The 24395-nt window shown below is 50.1% G+C and overlaps 7 protein-coding genes across 7 annotated transcripts; 2 read left to right on the forward strand and 5 right to left on the reverse strand.

Moving 5' to 3' along the window:
• Positions 1 to 549: 549 nt before the first annotated feature.
• Positions 550 to 1566, reverse strand: BCR38DRAFT_450176 (HotDog domain-containing protein). Its single transcript, XM_040861354.1, has 2 exons — positions 1258 to 1566; positions 550 to 1041 (listed from the first exon to the last, which is right to left on the reverse strand). The coding sequence occupies exons 1-2, from the start codon at positions 1489 to 1491 to the stop codon at positions 616 to 618; spliced, it is 660 nt and encodes a 219-aa protein (XP_040710302.1). The 5' UTR covers positions 1492 to 1566; the 3' UTR covers positions 550 to 615.
• A 432-nt stretch (positions 1567 to 1998) lies between these two features.
• Positions 1999 to 5432, reverse strand: BCR38DRAFT_469258 (beta-galactosidase; the record flags this gene model as incomplete). The annotated part of the gene is made up of 9 exons (XM_040862797.1): positions 1999 to 2401; positions 2468 to 3383; positions 3433 to 4102; positions 4231 to 4359; positions 4410 to 4505; positions 4562 to 4594; positions 4654 to 4903; positions 4956 to 5071; positions 5127 to 5432. 9 exons carry the CDS (start codon positions 5430 to 5432, stop codon positions 2047 to 2049), a joined length of 2871 nt encoding a protein of 956 aa, XP_040710303.1. The 3' UTR covers positions 1999 to 2046.
• A 3232-nt stretch (positions 5433 to 8664) lies between these two features.
• Positions 8665 to 9318, reverse strand: BCR38DRAFT_317343 (heterokaryon incompatibility protein-domain-containing protein; the record flags this gene model as incomplete). The annotated part of the gene is made up of 1 exon (XM_040854722.1): positions 8665 to 9318. A coding segment is annotated over one exon (654 nt), but the record flags the coding sequence as incomplete, so codon positions are not given.
• Positions 9319 to 13959: 4641 nt separating this feature from the next.
• BCR38DRAFT_355458 (histidine phosphatase superfamily) lies at positions 13960 to 15743 on the reverse strand (the record flags this gene model as incomplete). Its single annotated transcript, XM_040856950.1, has 2 exons — positions 13960 to 15169; positions 15223 to 15743. 2 exons carry the CDS (start codon positions 15741 to 15743, stop codon positions 13960 to 13962), a joined length of 1731 nt encoding a protein of 576 aa, XP_040710305.1.
• Positions 15744 to 19388: 3645 nt separating this feature from the next.
• BCR38DRAFT_469260 (uncharacterized protein) lies at positions 19389 to 20758 on the forward strand (the record flags this gene model as incomplete). The annotated part of the gene is made up of 4 exons (XM_040862798.1): positions 19389 to 19551; positions 19584 to 19854; positions 19905 to 20102; positions 20200 to 20758. 4 exons carry the CDS (start codon positions 19389 to 19391, stop codon positions 20600 to 20602), a joined length of 1035 nt encoding a protein of 344 aa, XP_040710306.1. The 3' UTR covers positions 20603 to 20758.
• A 1190-nt stretch (positions 20759 to 21948) lies between these two features.
• On the forward strand, positions 21949 to 23366 carry BCR38DRAFT_314327 (aspartic peptidase domain-containing protein; the record flags this gene model as incomplete). The annotated part of the gene is made up of 5 exons (XM_040854681.1): positions 21949 to 22012; positions 22074 to 22304; positions 22459 to 22650; positions 22733 to 23221; positions 23299 to 23366. Coding segments are annotated over 5 exons (1044 nt in total), but the record flags the coding sequence as incomplete, so codon positions are not given.
• A 99-nt stretch (positions 23367 to 23465) lies between these two features.
• Positions 23466 to 24345, reverse strand: BCR38DRAFT_461448 (uncharacterized protein; the record flags this gene model as incomplete). Its single annotated transcript, XM_040862530.1, has 2 exons — positions 23466 to 24051; positions 24128 to 24345. The coding sequence occupies 2 exons, from the start codon at positions 24343 to 24345 to the stop codon at positions 23466 to 23468; spliced, it is 804 nt and encodes a 267-aa protein (XP_040710308.1).
• Between the last annotated feature and the right edge of the window lie 50 nt (positions 24346 to 24395).

The raw sequence follows: 24395 nt of genomic DNA on the forward strand, positions 1-24395 counted from the left end.
TTGACGAGAATGCCGTGATGATAAATGAAAAGGAGAGTCAGAGGTGACGCACAGCCCAGAGTGCCCCTGACAATAGTGAATTAATTTACAAAGGGTGAGTTCGTTCCCTGATAAGATATAGCGAATGGTCAAATAGCCAGCACATCAGATGAAATATTAACAGCGAATTACAACAGTAGTTGTACGTACTTGTCCTGGACAAGTCACTCCCCTCCGTTATACTAGTCTGATCCAACCGTGAAGCCTCCCGTCTTAAAATGATTTTCTACTTTCGTATTTTCATTGTTCAACTTTACAAGCATCGGGTCGTGGGATTTGCTTAGTTCACCGAGACTTGCATATTGGACTTAACAGGGACAACAGGGGCAAGCGGCAAACATATGGATGGGTGTTTGCGACAATAAGATAGTCGTAACGTATATAGATAAATGTGCCACCATCAACACAGACCTGTTTACTTTGCCTTGTTGCAGTATGACAGAATTGTCTAGGTTAGCTAACACACTGTTCCAGGAAAGTCCATAGAAGTGTCTGGTTACGACATCATTGACACCATTCAATTCTTGCATACCGTGTGCTACTACAACTAACTATGATCATATAATAGTCCCTAGGCTAAAGCGTCCCGCTTACTGGCGGGTCCGTACTGACCTTGCCATGTTCACAAACCACCAAGATTGGCCCGACCGTCCCATCCTTCTCGACGCTTCTCATAATCCCCTTAGCAGTCATCAGTTTCTTCCCGACTTGCAAGATCTCACACTCAATGTCCACAACAGAGCCCACCGGTACCGGACGGAGGTATGTGCAGTTCAACGTGCGGCTCACGCCGAGAAACTGCCAGAAGCCCGGCTTAGAAATAAGGTGCAGAGGAAGCGTAGTGAGAAAGTCAAATAGCGTTGCTGTGCACCCGCCATGCATGTTGCCATGACCGTTGCTGTGGGTGGGTTGTACGGTGAAGCGGAACGTGACGCGCGGCTGCGGCATGGAAGCCGAGTGGGATTGCACTGAGATGTGAGGCAGCAGGGTGGCCATCCATTCCTGAGTATAAGTCAGTGTCGATGCTGCTGATGAGAGATGATTCGGTAGAAAGCAAGTGTATAAAGGAGTTGGGGCCATGGCCGAGTCAGGACTGCGGGCAGGCTTGACATGAGGGATCTGGCTTGAGTGGGCCAGCATCCCAACACGCAACCGTGGCGTTGGCATGCACATTGCGCCCATTTATTTCACTGCAGTTCGTTCGATTGAGTAGCGTACAGGCGTGTCGGCGTCCCTTTCCAACTCAGCATACAGCTCTATATGCCTCTTGACTCGTTCAATTCCTTCAAGCTTCAAAATCGCCGCGATGAAGCCGGTGTTCGGATTCGGTTCAGCCATGGTAGGGAAAGGGGAGGCGACTGTCCTCTCCAATGCTTTGCGGGAGGTGGACGGCAACGAGACAACGGGCAACTCAATGGTTGTTGGCAGTCCAAGGTTCTTGTGCAAGGTCATGTGAAAGATTATATATCAGGGAAAACATCTGATGAAGTGCCTGAATTTAAAAGCCGACCTACATTAAAGTTCGTTGTTGTTCGACGTGCCGAGGCTAAACACAATCGCAATGCCTCGATATATGGATGCAGCGATATGTAACTATACCACATACGTAGTTGTAGATACCGAGGCTATACCTCGCTCCACTGCCGTTAGCTGCCTTTTCTTTGCAATGCTGAGATCGCATGCGAGCGAATGCTTCACGGAGACATCAGAAGATATCAGAGATATACTACCAAGTCATGCAGGCGGAGCTCGGTGGCTTGCATCAGCATGGAAAACGCCCTTCTAGCACTCCCTAGGAAGAAGATGATTCAGGAAAAGCAACCAAGCGGTCATTGCGAAGTAGCAATGGCACACAAATGCAGGAGACGAAGGCAGAATATATTCGGCGTCTTGTAAACAACTTTGTGGTAATTCTGTGCTACTTCAGACGACGATGACTCCAAACATAACTCGAAATACGACCCCTACATCGGAATCTCCCCTTAGACTATCTGCATCCACAACCCATCAGTACGCCACATTCCTCTCCGACCACGCCGGACTATCGACAACAACCACCTTCTTCCTCCCCGTCAAAACCGGCGTACCAGCCTCCAAACCCAGCCCCTCAACCTTGGCTCCTCCTTCCTCCAAGGCCCAGACCAACACTCCCAACCAATTGGTCCCTTTGTAGTCCAAGATCCCCTCTGGCACAGGGAACCTCGTCTGCGGGCCAATATTCGCCACATACCTTCCAAACTGCCACCCATTTACGAACAGCAAAACGCGGTACGCTCCATTCCCCCCCGCAGCGGAGGTGTCGTTTTGGAATACGAATGAAAGCGGGATGTCCCACTCGTCGCTCGGCAGGTCTAGATCGAAACTCGTGGTGTAGTACGCGACGCCTGGCTCGGAGACGCCTTCTTATGGGCTGCTGTTAGAGGTGAACAGGTCGCTTAGCGGATCGGGGGCCGTGTAGCCCTGGCGCTCGGCGAAGAAGCCGCCTTCGTTCAGGGGGCCGCGAGCGTGGTCGGCATACTCTTCGCCGCCTAGGTTTCCGGTGATTTTCCAGGTAATGGGTGTGTCTGTGCCGTTGGAGCTCGACAGGGAATAGTCGATGATGCCGCGCGGGGATTTCATGTCATCCACGCCGGGAGTGTCTTCCTCAAAACCCATGTTATCCACGATGACGGTTAAGACGTAGCTGTCGCCTGAGCTGAGCGTAGGGAGGATGTAGGTAGCATTGCTCCACTCTTCCCTGGGGCCACCGACGAAACTACCAACGAAGCTCCCGTTGAGGTACACAGCCGAGGCGAAGGCCCAGCCGCCGCGCGTGGAGAGAAAGAGGGACGAGTTGGTGCTGCTGGCAGTGAAGAGACCGCGGTAGAGCAGAGCCCCGATATGGAAGCCGTAATCGCTACCGTAGAGCGAGACTGGGGTCAAAAGGGGTTGGCCTGCGGGGTTGGTGGTGTTTGGGTGGTCTGCTGCGGGCCAGGCGCTGTCGTCGTAGGATGACGTGATTTCGGGGAGGGAGTCGAGGGAGTGCCAGACTAGACTGGGCAAGTCGGGAACGTCATACGAGATTTCAGGAAGAGTCAGGTTGGTTAGCCACGAGCCCAGAGAGTTTGTCGCGTAGTTTGTTTTGTCGCCGTTAATGTACAGTGTTGAGACATTGGACGGGGCACCGATCACTTCGATGGCAGTCGATGCGTTGAAGTCTGCGACGAGGTAGAGAGCTCCTGCTGAGATCGAAGCACTTCGCACAAGATATCCTGCTTTGACAATAACTGAGTCTGGGTTCAGGTTTGAAGTGCCGTATGGAGATCCAAGATCGGGCACCCAGTAGTCGTATGCCGAATCGCGGTCTGTCATTGTCAGCAACCATTTCCTTGCTCTGGGTTCAAGGGCACTTACCCAGGATGTAGACAACCAATTCCCCGAACTTGACAACTTTTCGTGTCGAGTCGGTTGTGAATTGGATAATCCACGCATCGGCTACCAATTTCTGTTGTACGTCCTCGCCCTCAATGACAGATGGTTCAGACTCAGTGCTAACTGCCAGTTCGTGAGTTTCGCCAGTATCTCCGTACACGAGCAAGACCGTCATATCGCTGAACTGTTTCCAGGTGAAGACTTCTGCAGTCGAGTAGAGAATTTTATTGTCGCCGACGCTGTAGTCAGTAATATGGATCTTTGAATCCCGCCCCTGCAGGGTGAGAAAGCCACCGAGCTGCGGGATCGTCAAGTCACCCGCCGACGTTGACACGCCAAGGGTATAGTCCGTTGACGCCTCGCTCGAGTAATCATATTGTCTCACAACGTAGAAATTGGTGTCGCTCTCATTGCCAATGAGAGGTGTGATAGCGAGGTCCGTGTTATTGGTGTAGATACCCCGTGTGAAGTTGACGTTGGGTGTCGCAGTCAAATAGTCACGGGAAACCTTCAGCATTTGCGCCTGCAGCTTGAGCTCGCCGTACTTTTCCCTCGTGATGGTGCGGCCATCTTCTTGGATTGCTGCGCCGTAGTCGTACGAGGTATAGGCTTCAGAGAAAGAGATGCCTCCCCAGTTCGTCCCACCATAGGTCTGCAGTTAAGTGAGTTAGACAGATTTCAGTCGCGGTGGACTTGCAATATTGGGGAACATGCCATATACTGTAAGATCGGAGTTATTAATGGCTCTTTAATTAATAGGAAATGCGGAATTCGGCTTACGAGGTTGAGAATAGTTACTCCAGCCGCATAGATATTCTTGTAGAAGACGCGCTCAAAAACATCACTCAGCAGTTCCGAGCAGTGCTCGAAACCGGGACCTCCCCACGGGTCGAATGAGCCACCTTGATACTGCGGATCAGTCAGTAAATAAGCTTTCAATAGTTCGATGGATGAAGCACCTCCAAAAGTGAATAAGGTGTTGTGGGACTCTGCTTCAGGTGGTACGCGCGATAGTCCGTCGGCAGGTAATTCGCGGGCCACACTGTCGGGTTGGACTAGACAGATTGTCAGTGTACGAAATCCTGGATATATGGAAGCAGCTACTGCCTACACAATCGAACCCTAACGGGTAACTGTCGTGTCCCTATGGTGTACCGTTAGCAGACCTTACGAGGGTCAAGTTGTTGCTATGCAGATACTTACATAGATATCAACCTCACCTTCACCGGTTCCCGGTGCGAACAAGCCGAGGGGACCCATGTCGTTGGTAATCAGTGGTACAACAATACCGACGTTTCGGGCCTGGTCCTCGACGTACTGCATGTAGTCCTTCTGTGGGAACGAGTCGAGGCCGAAGGCCCGACTGTATTCGTTCTCAGGTTGCCACAGAATGACCGGACCGCCTTCGGTGATTTGGTATTTTGCGATGATCTTACCGATGTTTTCCATATAGCTTCACGAAAAGTTAGTCTGCTGTAGTCTTGTTTCGATATGGTATGCATTACTTGTCGGTAGCAGCCAGATAATCGGGGGCATTGGTCCGCAAAAGACCCTTCACTCGCTGAAGCCATCCGGGATAGCCACCTCCAGTCACCTCTGCGTTGATATAGGGGCCGGGTCTCTGAGAAAGCAGTCAGTCTCCCGGCAGAGTAAGGGTTTGATGCAGATGCACGAACAGCAATTAGGTATAATCCCGCTTCAGAAGCCGCCTCAAAGAATGGCACCAGATCAAACACCCCCTCCGCCGTGAAGTTACCCGGATTTCCCTCGAGCAGCGCCCACATGACATAGAAACTGACGCAGTTGAACCCCATAGCCTTGATTTTCTGGAAGACGTCGAGATACAGCGACGGCACGGGCAGCCGGAACGGGTGGACCTCTCCACTGAACAACATGATGCGTTCTCCATTGATAAAGAGTGAGTGGTCATCCCAGGTCACGATTTTTTGCAGCAGTTCTCGCTTTTCTGGGTCGCGAGGCATATGGATGGAGAGCCGGGAGCGGTCATAGCCAGTAGCAAGGGCACTGCCTAGCGAGGCGAGCCCCAGCAAATTGAAGAACTTCATGGCGAGTAGCTTGGGTGATGGTCTGTGAGACTGACCAGACATACACTGAGGGGCAGCATAGGCATATGTCGAAGCAATTTTATACACACTGCCAGGAACGAACCCCTCGGCCCGTCTCGGGAGACCGCTCCCCAAAAGAACAAGGCGGGGTTGCCTTATTACGACCATTGTGACTTATTAATACGGCATGATCGTGGTTGGTTGTAAGTGCAATCCTTGCACTTCAGGGAATCAGGGATATAGGTAGGATCTGGTACGACGTCGCGATTGTAAGGCGGAGGATCGACGCGGGGTGAATCCACACCGAGTGCTTCCCGACGATATCACAGAGGCCTTTTCATCTCGGTTCAGGCCCCGAAAAGCGCCGAATGTTAATTGGAGCGCATGAAATTGGCCGTAGAGTACTACGTTTTAATTCCTTGGGATCATTATTATTCTATGGCACGTGTAATTAAGGCTGTAATGTACGCTCGTCCGTTCATCAACAGTCGTCCTGAGCAATTTATCATATATGGCGTGTCAAATATCAGTATACCTGGAATCATGTCATCCTGATTGGACAGCAGTGGTGAACATTTCAAGTCGAAAGTCGAATCTTCTGCTGATCGAGCTACTGCCGCCATGCGATATCTAGGGTGAGAGGTAAGCAACTAATTAGAGCTGGGGAAGCTCCAACTCAACACCAGCCACTACCTACCCTTCATCAGTTCCATCATGCTCAGTAGAAATCACTCCCACTAGAAATCACTCCCACTTCTAAGTACTCAAAATCTTGATACTATGCAAATTGCCCAGAATCAATGACTGGACTTTGTATATCCCGCACCACACCATGACCAACCCACCAATCAGCCACGGTAGCTCTCCGCTCTTCAAACTCCCGCTTGGATTCCGCACCTGCATCTGCCGCGACTTTGTCCTCCATGGCGCCAGGACAAAACACACCACCCACGGCGTCCTCGGCCCATCAGGGTATTTCTACTTTACCCTTGGCACTGACATAGTTGGGATTTTTGAGATCGGATCCGCTTACTTCTCACTGTGCCACTCATTCGTAGTCGATGATTGTTACGGGGCTTGGTGTCTAGTTTTGGGAATTTTTTCTAGCATCGAAAATGGTTCCTCTCAGGCGTGGATCAAAGAAGCATCAGTATATTCCTGCATACGGCTGTGCTCCAGGCCAACTCCGTACAACTGCCAGGCTGTTGGACGCCATGAATTCCGGGAAAGATGCAGCAAACGTAGCTCTTTGATAACGCCCCTTACCTACGCCTCTCGTGAAACAAGCACTTGCAGTTTCGCGTATAATGTTGGAACCGATTCAATCTGGGGCTGCCTATATATATTCTTCCAAGGAAACTAGCAGGTTGGGGCCATGCAAACGAACTAAGGCCCTCGAATATCAATAACCTAGTTATATGTTTTGTATGAGACAGATTCAATAGCTAGGAATTTAAGAATTCTATACCTGTTAGGATCCAAATTGCTAGGTTGGTTGCAGCGATCCTATGACATATGCTATTGGCCCCAAACTATTACCTAGTGTAGCGTATCTTTATGTGAACTGCGTTAAAGCTGACCCCACTGGGATCACCACAGGCAGATCCACAGCGCCTGGAAACTTGAAAACCATATCTCCCTGGCTTCATGCGTATTATTAAGTGGAAATCTAGTCTCTATACGTCACTCCTATCTGCACAAGGCAGAGCCATTTTGTACCACCTATCTCAGACTTCAAACCCAACACGTCGATTGTTTCCTTCTCGAAATTACCTGTGATATTTTCGAAGGGCAAGAAACAGCATGCTGATACGAGCTTCGGCATTTTATGCACTGATCCCCGGGACTATTGAGTGTTTAATTCCCCGGGCAGGAGTCTCTATTTTCTCGAATCACCTACTTTAGTCAACTTTCACGACTATCAGTGAAATGAAAGAAGCCTTAGCCCTGACATAGGACGTTGCTTGCTGGACGTAGGTGCTTTCTGTACTCATGTCGGTTGTTCAAATCAATTGCATGCGAAATCATATGTACCACCTTCCCAAAATAGGTTGTAATTAACCCTAGCTGATCGAAATACCAAATACCAAAAGCAACCCTTCATTTTCGTGAGGATAACAAATTCCTCGGGGTAAACATAACACGTGTATTGGAGTAAGAAATCCGTAGTCGCCCTTTTCCCATCAGAAGATCTTGATTTCCGTCATGTCCTTCGTATGGTCAATATCCTCGAACTCCGTCCCATCAACAGACTCAACCTCCAATTCGCACCGCCAAAAGGTACCAACCCGTTTGAAACCACCAGGAATGCTCTGGAGCAAGAGCCCATTCCAAAATACCCCATGCGGCTGATCCGATACCTTGTTCTTACCAATCTCGGGGTACAAGAATATCGCAAGTAGGTTACTAGTAACTTTCGGGTCATCCAGATACACACCGCCTTTCCAAGTTCCCATTCCCTCGTGAGGCGCACTTGAACAAAGCCGATGGCCACTATCGAGAATAATTTCCGATATCCCATCACTACTGGAGTCTGGTGTGCAGGTTGCTCCAAATACCCTAACCTTCATGGAGGCCAGCCACCTTCTTTGACTTTGCTGAAAGGACCGCTACCTGCGAGCTGAACGCTAACCTCCAGATCAGAACCCCCGGGCCAATTGATAGAGCAACCCAAGGTATTGAACTGAATGGGTTGTATCGCAGATGCCCAGGAGCACGAAGGTGCTACATATTCCTGATTCGGTAACTCCTTACCTTCATTGTCAAGTCCCTCCTTGGGCACTCGACTGGGATCATGGCTACGCACCCTCCACATCAAAGACGGGAGAAAATGGCTTTTCCAGTGTCCGGCGATGTACTCATCCGTCTCAATGCTCTCTCCCTTCTTCTTCAGCTGCTCGACGAAAAACTCAGCAATGGCCGATATAGCCGGCAACTTATCCGCGTTGTTCGTTAGCCTACAAGCTGCAAAGGACTCGACGACGTTGTACCAAGAGTCGACGCGAATGGAATAGCGCGGACCCCTATCTTCTTTCCACCGGGACACGACAGCATCGAAGAGGATGTGCTGAGTGTCGTAGTCGTCACTACTATGATCTTGAACCGTGGAGCTCAGCTGACCGGTCGGAGCAAGCATTTCGACTCCAGTCTCGCAATAGAAGCGTTCTTTGCATTCCCAAATCATTTGGTCGCGGTGGAAGTAGACCTTTCGAGGCGCGATCAGACGTTCTTGTACGCACCACCCTCTGTCTCCGACAGGTGTAAGCGACAGGTCCTGGAGTATCTCGTCGGCGGTGGCCACTCTGGGGAGTAGGTACACTTCTGTATCTTGTCCTTTCTTCTGGGTAGTGCCTACTGCTAGTGTAGTATTGTCCCTTTTGTGAAGAAATCCGTCGTGTACGCCCTCCGCCTGGGAGATGATGAGGGTCAGGTATGCATTGCCATAGACACTGGCCATCTTCACGCTCTGCTTGTTCCAATCCTCTGCGTCACGTTGAATGATGCATATCGCATCGATCCATAGGTAGCGAATCCCCAAAGCTCGGGTCACTGCCACTGTGTCCTTGAGTGTCGCAGGCAGGGTCGTCTCGTCAATACCAGCTTTGAATTCTTCGATATTACTAGTCAGCGTCACGAAGTTGGGCAAAGTGCCCCAGCAATAGCTCAAAGAAACGTATTCCGCTGGTTCATTCTGTGTCTCCAGCAGTTTTAGATGAGGGTCGCATGGGGTTCCCAGATCCAGGACTCTATCTGGTAGGGCAGAGCTGTCGCGGCTCAAACAGTGGTCGTGTTCCTCCAAGCATTGCTGATTCCACGAAGAAATAACATCCTTCGCCAAATATGCGGTCAGATCCTCCTGAATCACGCGGCAGTGGTAGACAAAGGTCGGTCTGACCCAGCTCGGTGTATCCTGTGCAGGCTCGATGAAGTCGTTCGTATTGTTCTTAGGGGTGGCAATGTGCAGGAGGGCCGAGTAGTTCTCCCATTCTTCACGGCGTATTTATAATAATATTAAATACGCCGTAGGTGTTAACCCTCGGTACCTCTACAAGTACTCCCTTAAGGGGCTATAGATGATATAGCGGGCCCTTAAGCCGCGTCGGGCGGTTATACAGGTAAACTTGTAGCCAAACGACTACTAAACCTCCTGTCCCTCCCTAAGTCTGTGCTACAACCCCTGCCTGAACTACCGATAAGTGTGGTAACGTGGCACTTAAATTCGTCCTCAGGGGTGGGATGCTGCTGATGTGCAGAAGATGCTCGACTATTTTTTTTGTCGCGACAAGTCGTAGTATCTGCTAATTGGGGTTCTCGTCGAGCGTATACATCTCAACCATACGCTCAAGTGGATAGACCGTAACGTGGTCTAGACGCTCGCAAGAATCGCGGCGAGAGGGCGTGCTGCGCGCCTTCTATCGTGAGGGGACGGGTTCGCCGACGAGCGTTATCGGATAGGCGAGGTCCGATAAGGGGCCGGATTAACGATTCGAATTCTGGACCGGCTGTCGAGTTATATTCCGCCGACGTAGTGCTTGACGGTCGACTGGCTAGGATGCTCGTAATCCTAAACTGCACCAATCTCCCTATTATCGCTAGGTAGGCGAAGTCAACAAGGTGGGCAGCGCGCCGTAAGGGTTGACTAAACCCCCTTGTGTGTCAGCTGCAGGATTCGAACCCGCGACTCGTCACCGACGCAAGTGGGCGAGGCTCAAATCGGGACTTATCTACCAGCGAAGTGACCAACTACACCAGCCGACTACGGAATACAATTAATAAGTATGGATTTCAAGAGGAGGATATCTATAATTTTGACGAGACTGGGTTTCTTATAGGTCAAATCTCATCCGAGATAGTTGTAACGACCTCTGATCGACGTGGAAGACCTAGAGCAGTACAGCAAGGGAATAGGGAATGGGTTACAGTTATCCAGGGCGTCAGATCGGACGGCTATACTATCCCTCCGTATATCATCTTTGCTGGTAAAACTCACCTATCTTCATGGTACGAAAATAGCCTACTACCAAAGGATTGGGTTATCGCGGTTACGAAAAATGGCTGGACTACAAATGAAAGAGGCGAGGACTGGATTCGACATTTCGATCAACATACAAAGCTTCGTACGAAAGGTGTTTATCGCCTCTTAATTCTCGACGGCCACGAGAGCCACCACTCGACCGCTTTCGAGCTCTACTGTAAAGAGAACTCTATTATCACACTCTGTATGCCTGCTCATTCGTCGCCCAAGCTCCAACCTCTCGACATCGGCTGTTTTCGTGCACTGAAAAGAGCGTACGGTAAAGAAATTGAGGATCTTATGCGGGCACATATTACCCATAACGTAGTCCACAGTCCAATTGCACACTTTGGCAGACCTTATACGACAATGTATAAGTTAATTCAACCACAACGCCTATCATCAATTGAAACTACTCAGAATCGGTATCTTCAGACGTCTCTACATCATTTCCACAAGTGCGCGCATTATGTCCGGGCTCGCCGCAGATTCTACAGCGCCGTACACGCGCGATTCGCCGCCTCGTACGACCACCAATTTGACGAAATTCGGCATGTAACTGCCCATCAACCTCTCGTTGAGACTGTAGGTCCTGTCCAGCTTGTATACGAAGTGACCCTCCACTCTCTAGCTGTTCTTTCTTCGCACAGCGACGTCGATTTAAGGTCTCATTTGCCTTTCGAAGTGATTCGACCTCGCCTTCTAAAAGGGCAAGCCGATGCATAACCTTCGTTGTACCTCGCGCAATCTGATCTATTCCAGCAAAAATTGACGTTGGTGAGCTATTTTGATGTCGTACAATCCTATTTTTCACATAATCGGTTTGTGATTGGGCTTCGGTTGAGTTGTTCGGAGTCTTTGATTCCCAAGGGACGGGAAGACCAGCCGAGCTACCCGGAGGTGTTGGCGGATGTAATTTCACATCGAGCTGTGATATGACATAATCTGCATGGTACGGAACTATTCCTACCCCTCGGAAACCTCCTTGGATATTTGAAACCGTGAAAGTTGCGTTGTACGCGTTTAAAAACGCCGGTAAAAGGTCTTCTTTCGAGATATGACTTATATGTGCTCGCATGAGATCTTCGATTTCTTTTCCGTACGCTCTTTTTAACCCGCGAAAACAACCAACATCAAAAGGCTGGAGCTTATGCGACGAATGAGGAGGCATACAAAGCGTGACGATATTGTTAGCTTTGCAATATACCTCGAAATCGGTCGAGTGATGGCTTCCGTGACCGTCGAGGATCAACAGGCCATGAGTACCTTTCGTACGAGACTTGGTGTGATGATCGAAGTGTTTTATCCAATCTTCGCCTCTCTCGTTCGTAGTCCAGCCATTTTTAGTAACTGCGATAACCCAATCAGGCGGTAATGGGCTGTTTTCGTACCATGACGAGAGGTGGGTTTTGCTGGCGAAAATGATGTACGGAGGGAGGGCATAACCGGACGACCCAACGCCTTGAATAACTGTAACCCATTCCCGATTTCCTTGCTGGGCTGCTCTAGGCCTTCCGCGCCGATCAGAAGTCGTCACGACCATTTCGGACGAGATTTGGCCCATCACAAAACCGGTCTCGTCGAAGTTGTAGATATCCTCCTCCTGGATCGTGTATTTCGCAATTGTATTCCGTACCAGGTCAAACCACGCGCGATACGCGTCGGGGTCTTCACAGAGGACTCTCTCATAGTCGATCCTTCGATTTAAACGCGTCCGGAGGTCTGGTTGTCGTCTTACGAAGCTCGAGGCCCAGTTGACGCCGACGCGTCCCGCGTCGCGACTTCGAAGTAATCGGTTGGCCATATCTTCAACACCACTCAATCGGGGAGGAAATGCTCGCGAATCTCGGTCGGTTATATGTCGTACGATTGCCTCTTCTTCGGAAGGAGTCAACTTTTGCGTTGGCGATCGCGTAATCGCTCGAGCGGTTTTACCGTCGCGTCGATACGCAAGGGTTCTAAAAGGTACGTTATAGATCTGGCCAGCGCGACGTACACTTAATTTTGGATCAGATTGAAGCGCATGTAATGCTAGAATCATATCACTTTCATTCCAAGAACCAAACATAGTTATGTGGTGAAAAACCGCAGGTCAAAGTGGTAGCGTACGAAAATCTGCCGAAGTGTGCAATTGGACCGTGGACTACGTTAGTAAAGATTGTTACCTCGTTGGCATAGTATCTCTATATCCTAGACCGCACCATCCTTCGATGATCTCCCCCATCCTTAACTATTCGCATAAATCAAGCAAGCAAGCGAAACATAAGCACCGCATCACTATATGCTTCTCTCGCATCTTCACCGGCCCCACCAAAACCAACATCAACAGACTCGTCTCCAATTGATACGTCCTATTTTGAGACCACATCTATAGTCCAAGGTTTTCGACCAGCGCCGCAGCCACCTCGATTGCATTTCATCACTTTCTGCAATATGGATCGCCGCCCCGCCAACCTTTGAGGGAATTTCAACCAGTGTCTGCGGCCTAATAACAGGTAAATGGCATTACTCACACTGATGAAAAGGAATCGGTTGTCCTCAAGCTAACAGAGCTAAGGGGCTTGTCAGACAAGGACAAACGAATATATCCTTGGAAATACGCAACACCGGGCTAGAGAAACGATGCGGATCTTATCGTCCGTACTTGGAGCAGATGTCAGAAAACACTTTGTCATGGAATAAGCTTTTCGACTGCTATGCTATTTCAGAGGCAGCTCAGCTAGTGATTGAGTACATTATGCAAATAGCATATAAAAGGAATGAAGTACTCTTCATCAAGCCATTTAGATAAAAGAAGACGCGCTACGCTAAAAGGACCACCGCCACGCAACTTTGCATTTTAACGACTACCAGTATATACTCAGTATCACCACAGATGACATGGCCAAATATCTTCCTCAGGCTTCCTTCGTGTTCCTGGAGGGGTTTCCAAGCATAAAATCAAATTAGGAGAACGCTCCTGGGAGACGGCGTTGGGGTCAAAACCAGAGTATTGTGGTCACCTGTGATTATGACCAATAGCTTCTAGTTAACGCATGAGTGTTCTGGAGCTCCAACGATACGTCATATATCTATACTGAACGATTAGGTCTGTGAAATCATAGAGAAAACTCGTAAATTGTCACATGCCGCTAGCAGTTGGGCATATACAATGTTTATGGCAATGTACTCTATGTTATCTGACGGCCATCAAGTGACAGTAAGGATGATTTCGTGTGACTAAACAGTGACACGAAACCTAAGCATCTTCAATCCCACAGGAGTCCTTCCTTCAACGACGTAACTAATACGGGGTATCAACGACTGTAAGAACAGGAGCTTTGGGAAATGTAAACAGTAAGAAAACCACCAGTCCTCCAATACTGCATCGGCATAATGTCACACCTTCTCTCGGGTCATTTAGGCAGTGAAAATATTAAGGCAGATATTTCACACACTCTCACGCGGCTTCGTGGGAGCTTGATTCATGATGCTGTCGGCATCATCATGGCGTGTCACAATCGCACCAAAAGTTGTTCCATCCTTTGCGGTGCCCGCACCGACATTTGGTCCCGGTCCTCCTGAGCCACCAAGCTCCCAGCTGCCAACACGCTCGTGCCTGGCTCCACTTTTCACAATTGCGACGTCTAGATCCGACGCCATCTTCTCGGCTCCCTTGAAGCCCCCTAGACTATTCTTGCGTACAGGCTCCACACGGCGAATCCTCAGCCCGCCAAAGACAATAGCTGCAGCGGATACGAGTCCAAAGATGGCCATAGCCACGACAGCCCCTATTACGCCAGCAACTGTGGGGGAAACCGTAACATCTGTGTTCCCCTGAGAAGACTCTGAGCTGCTGCTGATATCCTCGAGAGCTGCGCAAAAGGAAGTGACAGAACCGCACGTGTCGCACCAAATTGCGGTGTCCGTGACGGCGAAGTCCAGCATGTTTGCTCTGAACTGGTGGTATCTCATGCGGGCTTGCGAGTTCCCGAGCCCGAAGAGTGGATATTCCACAAAAGGCGCTGTGGCATTAGTACCACTGCGGTAGAGAAAGCGAATCCATAGATCCTCATTCACAGGATATGAAGACGAGTCATTGCCCACGCTGAATAGTTCAAACACCATAGCCGAACCAGGCTCAGGGACCAAAGTGAACAGCGACGATGCATGGCCGTCAGACAGATCAGATAATGCAAAGAAGGCCAGCATGGGCTCGTAAGAGCCGAATATCAGGCTCATTTTGTTGGAGTAACCACCCGAAGCGATTTGGGCCTGAAACTGAGCTATAATTTTGCCAGCGAGGGTGCGTCCGGCAATAGCTCGAATCATGTCACCTTCCTTCAAGCCTGAGACAGATAGGTTGCCATTCAAGGATAACTCATGATCACCAGCAAGCGTCATGAGTATGTTCAATTCGTCTGCGCTCAGTGTTTCGCGAATTGTTTCGTTGTGATTGTATTGATATCGAGCGTAATCGTAGAGATCGTATGCATGGTCCAAAGTGACGGTAGTCATCGGGATAGTGTCTGCAAACGTCGTGGACCACAGATTTTTGTAGAACGAATAAGTTTGGTTATACAAGTCGGCACTGGCCGGGTTGGTTTTGAAATCATTGGCAGACTTCCACCACTCGGTGCATGTGACATGACCATCCAGCCTAGATCACAAATCAGCAGTGTGAGACCAGGGCTGAGGCAAAACTGAGCTCACCATATTGAGCTGGGCTCCAGCGTAGACATCGATTGAATGTTTGGGTACTGGTAACCTTCCAGTGGGTAGTTGACCAAGGAACCATTCGCAAGCACCGACGCGTTCATACCGCCGTTATTGTAAGCAAATGCTTGGGTGATAGGAGGATACAAGCCCTGCATGAAGGCCAAAGCGCCTCCCGTCACGAAGTCATCCGCGGTGGAGAAGATGGACAGTTGGGAATTGTCGAGAGCATTTCGCTCGACACCAACGATTGGAAAGCTTTTGGTGACTTCATTCTCTTCGTCGCTGAGGGTCGTATTGGCCGAAAGGTATCGGTCTCTGAACACGGAGCCTTGTGCGTAGAGTTGCTGGGCGCCGTACGGGGTCAGACTGGCGTGGCCTGCCGCGGGGCCCCATATCGGTGTACGTTCGCCATGGAAAATGTATGCGAAGGATGACCAAACAGTTACGGTGGATTGTGAGGAGGCGCAAGTCGCCGAGAGGAGAGCTAGAAATACTTTCAAGTCATGAGGAGCCATATTGTGTATGTCTGCGGATGGAAGGGCGGTCGGTAGGGGGTTTTCCGCACAACCATGGGGGAAGCGATAGGTGTAAGATCGGATAGTAGGAGAATTGCTATCGTGAGATAAAGGAGCGAGGACTGAAGACAGCAACAAGCTTGGGACGGACGAGGGCGACGAGATAAATGGAGTTGCAACAGAAAGGAAAGCAGGTACGAACTCCCTGTGGCTACCATCGCGGGGCAGCTGGGTGGTGGCTTCTGCATGTGACCCAAAGCTCCATGCTCCCATAGTCTACTTCTGCACCAGGATCACTTCCTGCATTGATTTCAACTTCCCACAGCTCCCACGAACCCATGATGGGCGCAGGCTGAGGACTTGTGCGCAAAGTGCGGTGCAGCGACATGCAAGTGAGCGCAGATAAAGCAGAGCAGTACCATAGTGCTGTAGCTATCTGATAACAACGATAACAACTTTAATCCCTGCCATGGCGGGGAAAAAGGACTCTCTTATAGGCTCGCTAGGGGGGTGGTTCAAGTGGTCAGCCAATCATTGCCAAATTGAGACGGAAAGCTTAAAGTGATTGCATGAAACGGCTGCGCTAGTAGTGGGGTAGGTCGCTTTGGGGGAAGCTGCTGGGGTGGGTGGTTCCGTCGGATTCCGTCAGCGGGGTGAAGGTGGCTGGTAATGTTGTGATAAGAAAGTAAAGAGCGGTATTGGCGTGAGGGGTTCGGCTTGAAGATGTCGCATTTGGTCACAATTGTGCCATTCGTGCCGTGCAATGACAGGCCGACGAGCCTGAACGCCTCACTCTAATACGATGAATTGTACTCTACTGGTGAGCAAGGTCCGGATTCGACGCGGAAGAAGCTTGCGCCATCAAGCTTCATCTCCCTGCTGCATACAAAGTACAAATTTGGTGGACGAGATGACAGCAATCAGCCACGGTACCCTTGTCGACTAGCACCCAGAAGATGCAGTGACAACGTCATTTCATGCAAGGAGAAATCGAGAAATCAACTATAACCAGCCCATCAGACCTACCTACCCGGCCTCATGATTGTAGGTGGTCGACTGTGTCAAGCCATCAGCCACGGACATTGCTGGTATCAGGACTTCTGCGACAAGGATGCCGAGTACTTCCTCCACAGCCTGACGTGTTTGTTACGCTTTGTTGTGCTCGGGAAGAGATGGCAACGTAGGATTGTTATGGTATGTAGCAATGCAGAAACAAGCGATCAAGCACAGGTCAAGTCGATTACTGGGGGATGCTACAAGCATCAATAGTGATCATGAAGCCATTTACAAAGGCAGTTACCACTGTTCGGAGGTAGCAAACTTTTCTGAGCCCAACTAGGTATCTGCGTCTACAGCATTGGAGCCCACTACTATGACTGAGGCTCCATACCATTCCAAGCTTGTGAAAGGAAACCCAAGGTTTGGAGTCCCTCCTTTAACAATTCAGCAACCTATACCGCGTGTGGATAAGCCTCCGGACCCTAGGACGAGTTCTACTTCAGGGCCAACATTTGTCGTGTCTCCCGTCGCAGAAGACAAAGAGTAGTAGCTCATAGCGGGTTCCACAACCAACGCAACGAGCAGGAATCTCAACGTCGGAAACGGCATGATGGTATATTGGGCAAGTTGGCTGACGTTCTAGTGTCGCGAAGTGTACAATACTCCCTTCCGTAGGTTACCAAATCGAATTATTTTGCCCTGGAAATTATTCTTAATGCCAGGGCAACCGCTTGTTGGTTTCGAGCATAGATGGTCGTGTCACCACACAATACGTCAGAAGGCATAATTACGACCAAAATGAAGCGTCATCCTTACTTCGGACTGAACGCATTCTACTGATAAACTACTACATACCAGCATATTAATCTCGACACTTTCGTCTTTATCTTCTACCTTATCCACGCTGCGGTTCTAGCCCTTATAGATGCAAGCAAGTGTTTGTAGCCTGGATACAACGAAAGTTACAGGGGAACCTTGAGTTGTCTTGGAAGAGCTGGTAAAATTATGGATTTGGGGGCATGGGGGGTTGTAGGGAACAGAAATTGGGTGAGAAGACCGCGATGATCCAGGCAATCGGAACCCTATCAATACTGCCCGGTCCCTTATAATCTTCGCTATTGTTTCCACCTGCTCTCTGTTTAAATCATGGTCCTCTGCGCTGTGGTCTCCACAGCGGCCCATTGGGGACCGGGTCGTCCCTATTCCAACGTATACCTCAGCTGGGAATTCTGTCTTTATCATGACTGACAGTTCTGATAATAAGCCCTTCATGGTCAGATTTTGGACTCCACTCCCACCTTCTCTATCTCCAGCGAGCCATTTCTCGTTGTCACGTCTTATTTTATCAGAAATATGGTGGTTGTCAGGTGAAAAGATCGGATGGTTTGAACTTACTGGCTGCCGAGATATGCATTCGTGAAAGGTTCGCCTAGAGGTTGGGCGTATGATAGAGAAGCAGAAGTTGATGGATTTAGTACTTTTAGGGCCGTAATAAATAAATAGAACTACGCATGGGAATTTTTGCAATGAGAGGGACCTAGGTAAACAGTCCAGGTCTCGAGATGAAGAAGCAAGGGTCAAACCTTTTGACCCGGTCCTTCCCCGATTACCCCCTACCCATCTTGTCAAACCTCGAGGCATGTTTCACTTAGAACCACCATATGAAAGTTTGTCCGATTGTAATCACTGCGGGTTCGACGGGTTCGACGGGTTCCTGGCTTCGCGGAAACATAGAATAAGCCAGGTAGTCAACATAGCATTCCTTTGACACCGGAATTCCATGGGCAATCCTGGGACAGCTTGTGTGTATATACATGTTTGTGTCTACAGATCGTTACATGTTAGCAAACCCTCGCAGTAGGGACGAATATGTACGATTTATGGCTAGTCGTATGATATGAATTGCGTATTTCACTCGACATTCTCTGATCAGTCGATTTGGATGCGGACATCAAGCAGCTAGGTTGCAATGCTGAAGTATAAAAGAATAACAATATCATAATGTGCGCTGGTTGCAGCGCTTGGGCCAATTGCCCATAGATAGCCCTTCTTTCGGACTTAGTCTCATCATCATACAACCCCTCCTGCCTGTATTGCCGACATAATGCACGAGCAAGGATATGTGGCGTGTGCTACTGCACGACAGAAGCTGCAACTGTTCTCTCCGGACGCTATATGAGCCCTGGGAGCCCGGCCACTCCCCTCGGTGCTGTTGAAGTTAAAACCGGCCCAAAGTTGCACCATCCTGAAGTAGGGTGAGCTGTCAATTTCTTGCGCGAATAACCAGCACTACATCCTGCTTGCGGTAGGTTCTTAAGTGTCTAGAAATACCGTTACGGGCTGCTTACTTGCGCATGGTGGCTGCAGCCCAGTCAAGCTCTAACGTAATGAGTATGTCTCAAACGGTAGCACCCAGCATGGCTAACAAGAGGTTACCAATCGTCAGGAAATGGTTTCGTATAAAACTGCGACCATGACCCAGTCCCGTGCTTATGTAGTTATATTTCCATCGTCAATGTTCGCCATAGGCTTGCAATTCATCATCATTACAAAAAGTCCCAACGCGCATTCAACTTCAGATCCTGACCTGCTAAATAACATATTTTCATACGCCGAACAATCAGACGACCCGTCCATATCCAAGATATGGCACCCGCAAAAGGCACAATCTTGCTCACGGGCTCCAACGGTGGACTCGGCTCTTCCATCGTAGAACGGGTTCTACATCAACCGGACATCGCCCAGAACTACTACGGAGTCTATACGGTTCGCAAGCCCGAAACGGCCACGGCCGTGACGAAGTTGCTCAGTAAAGCGGCTGCAACCAAGCACTCGTACGAGCTGCTGGTCTTGACCTGGCCAAATTAGACAACGTCCGAAAGGCGGCAGACGACATTAACCAGCGCGTGTCCGACGGGAAACTCCCTCCTATTCGAGCCCTGATTATGAACGCTGGATACCAGGAGCACACAACTCAGTCTTTCACGAATGATGGGTTTGATATGACGTTCCAGAGCAACTACCTCTCACATTTCTTGTTGGCGCTGCTTTTGCTGCAGAGCATGGACAAGAAGCATGGGAGAATTGTCGTGCTGGGGAGTTGGTCGCATGAGTATGCACGAGGATTACGACAATGGTGACTATGCTAACCTGGTATTACAGTACATCAGACCCCAGAAACAGTATTGGGCCCACCGGGGGCGCATACAAGCCGGAGAAGTATCAACAAATCTTCAACGACCCCATAAACACCGATATTCTGGCGAAAGGGGAGTGGAGCTCTGAGAATGAACACCCCGGCAATGCGGAAGCAGGCATGCGAAGATACGGTGCCTCAAAACTGTGTCAAGTCCTTATGTAGTAAGTTCATCTCCCCCCCCCCCCCCATCCCATCCCCCTTGTCATGGGATTGCCGCTCGGGGTCAAACAGCTGAAACAAGGCTAACCCAAACGACAGCCGCGAGCTATCAACACGCGTCAACAATGGTCCGAAGCTCTCCCATATCTCCGTCCTCGCCGTTGACCCGGGCGCCATGGCAAGCAGCCTCACTCGCCGCGGCAACTTCCTGATGCGAATCATCATCCCCGCGGTCTTAAGGCTAGTTGCCATCTTTCCAGATTGGTGGAATCCCAACGGCGACTTCCAGTCGACTTGGAAGTCTGGAGGCGACGTTGTCCGTGCTGCGTTTGATACCAAGACATTGGGCGAGTGCCCGAATGGGATCTACTTAAACGGTAGTGCTTTCGCAGAAGTTGGGCCCGAGGCTAAGGATGTAAATAAGTCTGCAAAGCTGTGGCGGGACAGTCTGGGGTATGCAAGTGTCAAGGAAGGGGATACCATGTTGGCGGACTGGCTCTAAGAAACGTTGCTCTGTATAAGTATCAGTTGGTATGGGATTGGCTTCAGTTCCGGGCAGAATGGTTGGGTGTGAAAAAGATGAACTATTTTCTCATCGTGCTGTTATTTTATTGCTGTAATCATTCTCTAAGATCTAAAATAGAAGATTGTACCTTGGTCATCAAATTCTCCCTCAGGACGAAACATCCGTGTCTGGAAGAAAGACGTCCCAGCGAGTATAATTAAGCCTGTGGCCCCGGGATACTACATATTATAACTTTGCAGCCTAGCGCAATGTTCACATCCTGTGACTGTAAATACGCTATGCTTCGAAGCAATAGAGACATGTGATCAATGTCGCTAGGGTTTGTGGTATGGTTGTGGACCTATCTGCTTGCCGTCCAAGTCCCAAGAGCACCCAATAGTCTATAGATTTCTTTTGGAAATACTCACGTTCCCACGGCCAACGAATTGGCTGCGGGGCTGATATCGATACCACGCAGTCTTGTGATCCGTGGCTTGAATATGTGGTTGAAGTAGTTACATTTATCCTCGCGCTAGTTACGTATTACCCGTCGCTTGTCTTATATCACCCGCCAAAGCCGCGGCGGTGACTACTTACTCTATGATCGTCCGGCTATAGCTTCCTGCAATATTGATCATATATTGCATCTATATTGCATGAGTGTGGCAGGCGATCAATCGTCGTAACGCTGCAATACAGCTCAAATGGTTGTGATGCTGTGGCATCACCCCTTTTATGCTCATTGGATCTCAAATGAAGAGCAAGTTTGTCAAAAAATACCCGTTCCTGTTTCATTGTTCATGCTGTTCCGCCCAATCTGCGGCATGAACATCTTGGGTGACCACAGATCGGGTAAATCGTGACCAGTGCAGGTCTTGTGACATAGCTTGTTTGTGGTGCATCGTCAGACTTCCGAGATAGGTGTTACTCATACTGTAAGGATGATGCCACTCCAGTCTAGTATGAGAGATAAACCTACTTTGAAGCAGCCAACCACGTTGACCGACGCGCTGTCATAACCTTCCTCAGCCCGCTTGAATAGCCACAATGGGTACACATAACATTGGCAGTCCATACTGCCGTTCTGATCCCACAATCTGGGCCTGAGAGCATTCTGATGCTCTGAAAGCCTTGGGAACATGAAGATCGTCTGTTTCATCCAGGCACTGATACTGTCTCTACCTTGCTTCACAAGCTTCGTCCCACCTGGTCCACATCCCAGCATCGTGCGAGTACCAGATCGTCAAAGCACCCAAGCCAGTCCTGGTGTCAATAAAGGACCGGGCTATATCAAGTCCACGCTCCAACAGGAATGGATCAACGTCACCACAAACGACACGCTCTCGCGGCGATGGGGATGGGAGCCCCTATTAGAATTCCAAGCCGGGATCGTCTATATAATGGAAAGTGCGAAGCCAATACATCTTTTTCCCACTTAAACAACCACAGACTGACATTCTTGCTACAGTCGATATTGGCACCCCAAGCCAAACCATCAAAGTCATAGTTGACACAGGATCCTTTGAGCTTTTCATCAACCCTAACTGTGACCGAGCCGCCGACCAGAACTTCTGCATTGATTCAGGACACTATGATCCGACCAGGTCGAGCACGGCGAGGAATCTGACAACTCGGTATTATGTCACATTTGGCACGGGAGGGTTTCTGGGGACGTATTTTAGTGATACGCTTTGGTTCGGTGATGATTGTACGTGGCTATCCCCTCACTCCGCTCCTCCCTTGATCCGTGTAGATGACGTGGGTGAAGACAATCTTTACCCGGATTTGCCTCGTCTATATACGTTGACCAGTCATTGAAAATCGGGGCGAAATGCTGATTTGGCCTGCGACAGATTGGCCAGTGACGGACCTTCAAATGGGCGTATCAAGCGACAGCGACTACGTCTGGGCCGGCCTCGTGGGCCTAGGATACGGGCAGCGGTTCAACACCAAGTATCCAACTCTGATAGACCTTCTGGTCACGCAAGGATACATCCAAGTCCCCATCTTCAGTCTCGGAATAGGAAGCGAAGGAGGCGGCTACAGTAAGTCCTGGTCATTCCCACTCGCACCCCCTGAACTGCCAACCTTTGGCCTGATTCCATGCTGGGCTGATAAGTATCCCAGGCGACATCATCCTTGGCGGTGTTGACTACCACAAGTACTCCGGCTGGCTCGAGCCCCTCGACATCTACCCACCCCCAGCGTCTCAAATGGACCAATGGCACCAAGCCCAATATTGGGTGAACCTTACCTCCCTCGGCTTCACCCCACCGGGCCAACCTACCATGGCCCTGACAAGCAGTGACTTCTCCCGTATAATGCTCATCGACACGGGCTCCACATACTCCTACATCGACGCAGACCTCGTCGCGACGCTCGCACAGCAGTTCAGCGCCACTATTGACGAGCAAGGGGTGTACTATGTTCCCTGCCGGTTCCGGGACATGGACGGGTATGTGAATTTTGGGTTTAACAGGGGAAACATGGTGATTAATGTGAAATATGCCGATTTTGTCATTAATTTTGGGAGTCAGTGTGCGCTGGGGGTGCAGCCAGCGGATGCGGGGGTTGCGACTTGGGTTTTGGGGGATACGTTTATTAGGGGCGCTTACAGTATGTTATACTTCATGTTCAAGGGAGAGGACGAGGGTCTGTAGTTCATTGATGGTAGTTGCTGACATGGTGTGCAGTTGTGTTCGATCAGCAGAATGACGCCATCTGGTTGGCCAACTATGAGCCGTGTGGTAGTGGACTGGCGGCGGATCTCAGAGAGGACGCAGGGACGCAGTTGTGGGAGGAATTGTACGGCGGATGTTGAGAGCGACAAGACGCCTTGCTACGGGAGGAACATGTCCATCTATACGTCAGGCCCCCGAATATCCTCTCCCAGCGGCCCCTGTCTGGTCCAGATATTCATCCCAATCTTCCAGCCGCTGGTCACCGGCAACCCAGCATGCAGATTCCTCTGGTCACCACTGCCATCCTCGTGCAAATTCTCCCAATAGACCGCATTGCCCACCACAGGCCGGAAGGTAACTCCGTTCTCCCACGTCTCGTCACAGTCGACAAACTTACACCACTCATCCCCCAACGGCGCATCCAACAACGGAAAGTTTGTCCCTCCCCCGGTTACGTCGTCCGACGCCGCCACATACGCAAAGAAGGAACTCTGCCTGTTACCACCCAATGCTGAGGTGGCATGTATTGGGTTCGTGTACCAATCCGTGTGGAAGTGGTAGTGTTCGCCCTGGCCGTATTTGACGAGCTGCACGGGCTCGAGATGGGTTCGAGGAGTGTCGAGACCCTGGAACAAAAGGGCGCGCTGCTCGATGCATCGAACAACGGAGTCGCGAGGGACGTTGGTCGATTGCGAGGTGCGGGTTTGACGTAGGCCTTGGGCGCCTGAGCCGTCAGCTACGGCGGAGTGGGTGAATGTGTCTTTGCTGTTGGGGATTAGTCGAGTTAGTTATCAGAGACGTCGTGTTTTTAGACAGCTCGGTCGGTGTGGTTCGTGCTCACGTAATTTCCGTCAGATGGTCTCGTTCCTCGGGCGTTAGGAAATTGGCCAGGTAGATGACGAGAGGCGATTTAGAAAGTATGTGAGTCTTGTATGCCGGATGACGGCAGTCGTCGCCTGATGACAGAACCTTTTGCGCATCGTCAGAGCTATGGCTGTGGGCGAAGCTCGTCGCCGCTATCGCGAGAGCAGACAGGAGGACTGTTGTGAACGGCGCCATCGTGAGAGGGGCATGGAATCGCAGTTGTACAAGACCGAGTTGCTGATCTC

Source organism: Pseudomassariella vexata (assembly GCF_002105095.1).
Source record: "Pseudomassariella vexata strain CBS 129021 chromosome Unknown BCR38scaffold_21, whole genome shotgun sequence".
Taxonomy (NCBI): domain Eukaryota; kingdom Fungi; phylum Ascomycota; class Sordariomycetes; order Amphisphaeriales; family Pseudomassariaceae; genus Pseudomassariella; species Pseudomassariella vexata.

Excerpts from the sequence above, each read along its gene's own strand:
- BCR38DRAFT_450176 (XM_040861354.1), bottom strand. The coding sequence starts at position 1,491 with ATGACCTTGCACAAGAACCTTGGACTGCCAACAACCATTGAGTTGCCC. Across the intron at positions 1,042-1,257 it reads AAAGGGACGCCGACACGCCT|GAATGGATGGCCACCCTGCT; the intron begins GTACGCTACTCA and ends ACTTATACTCAG.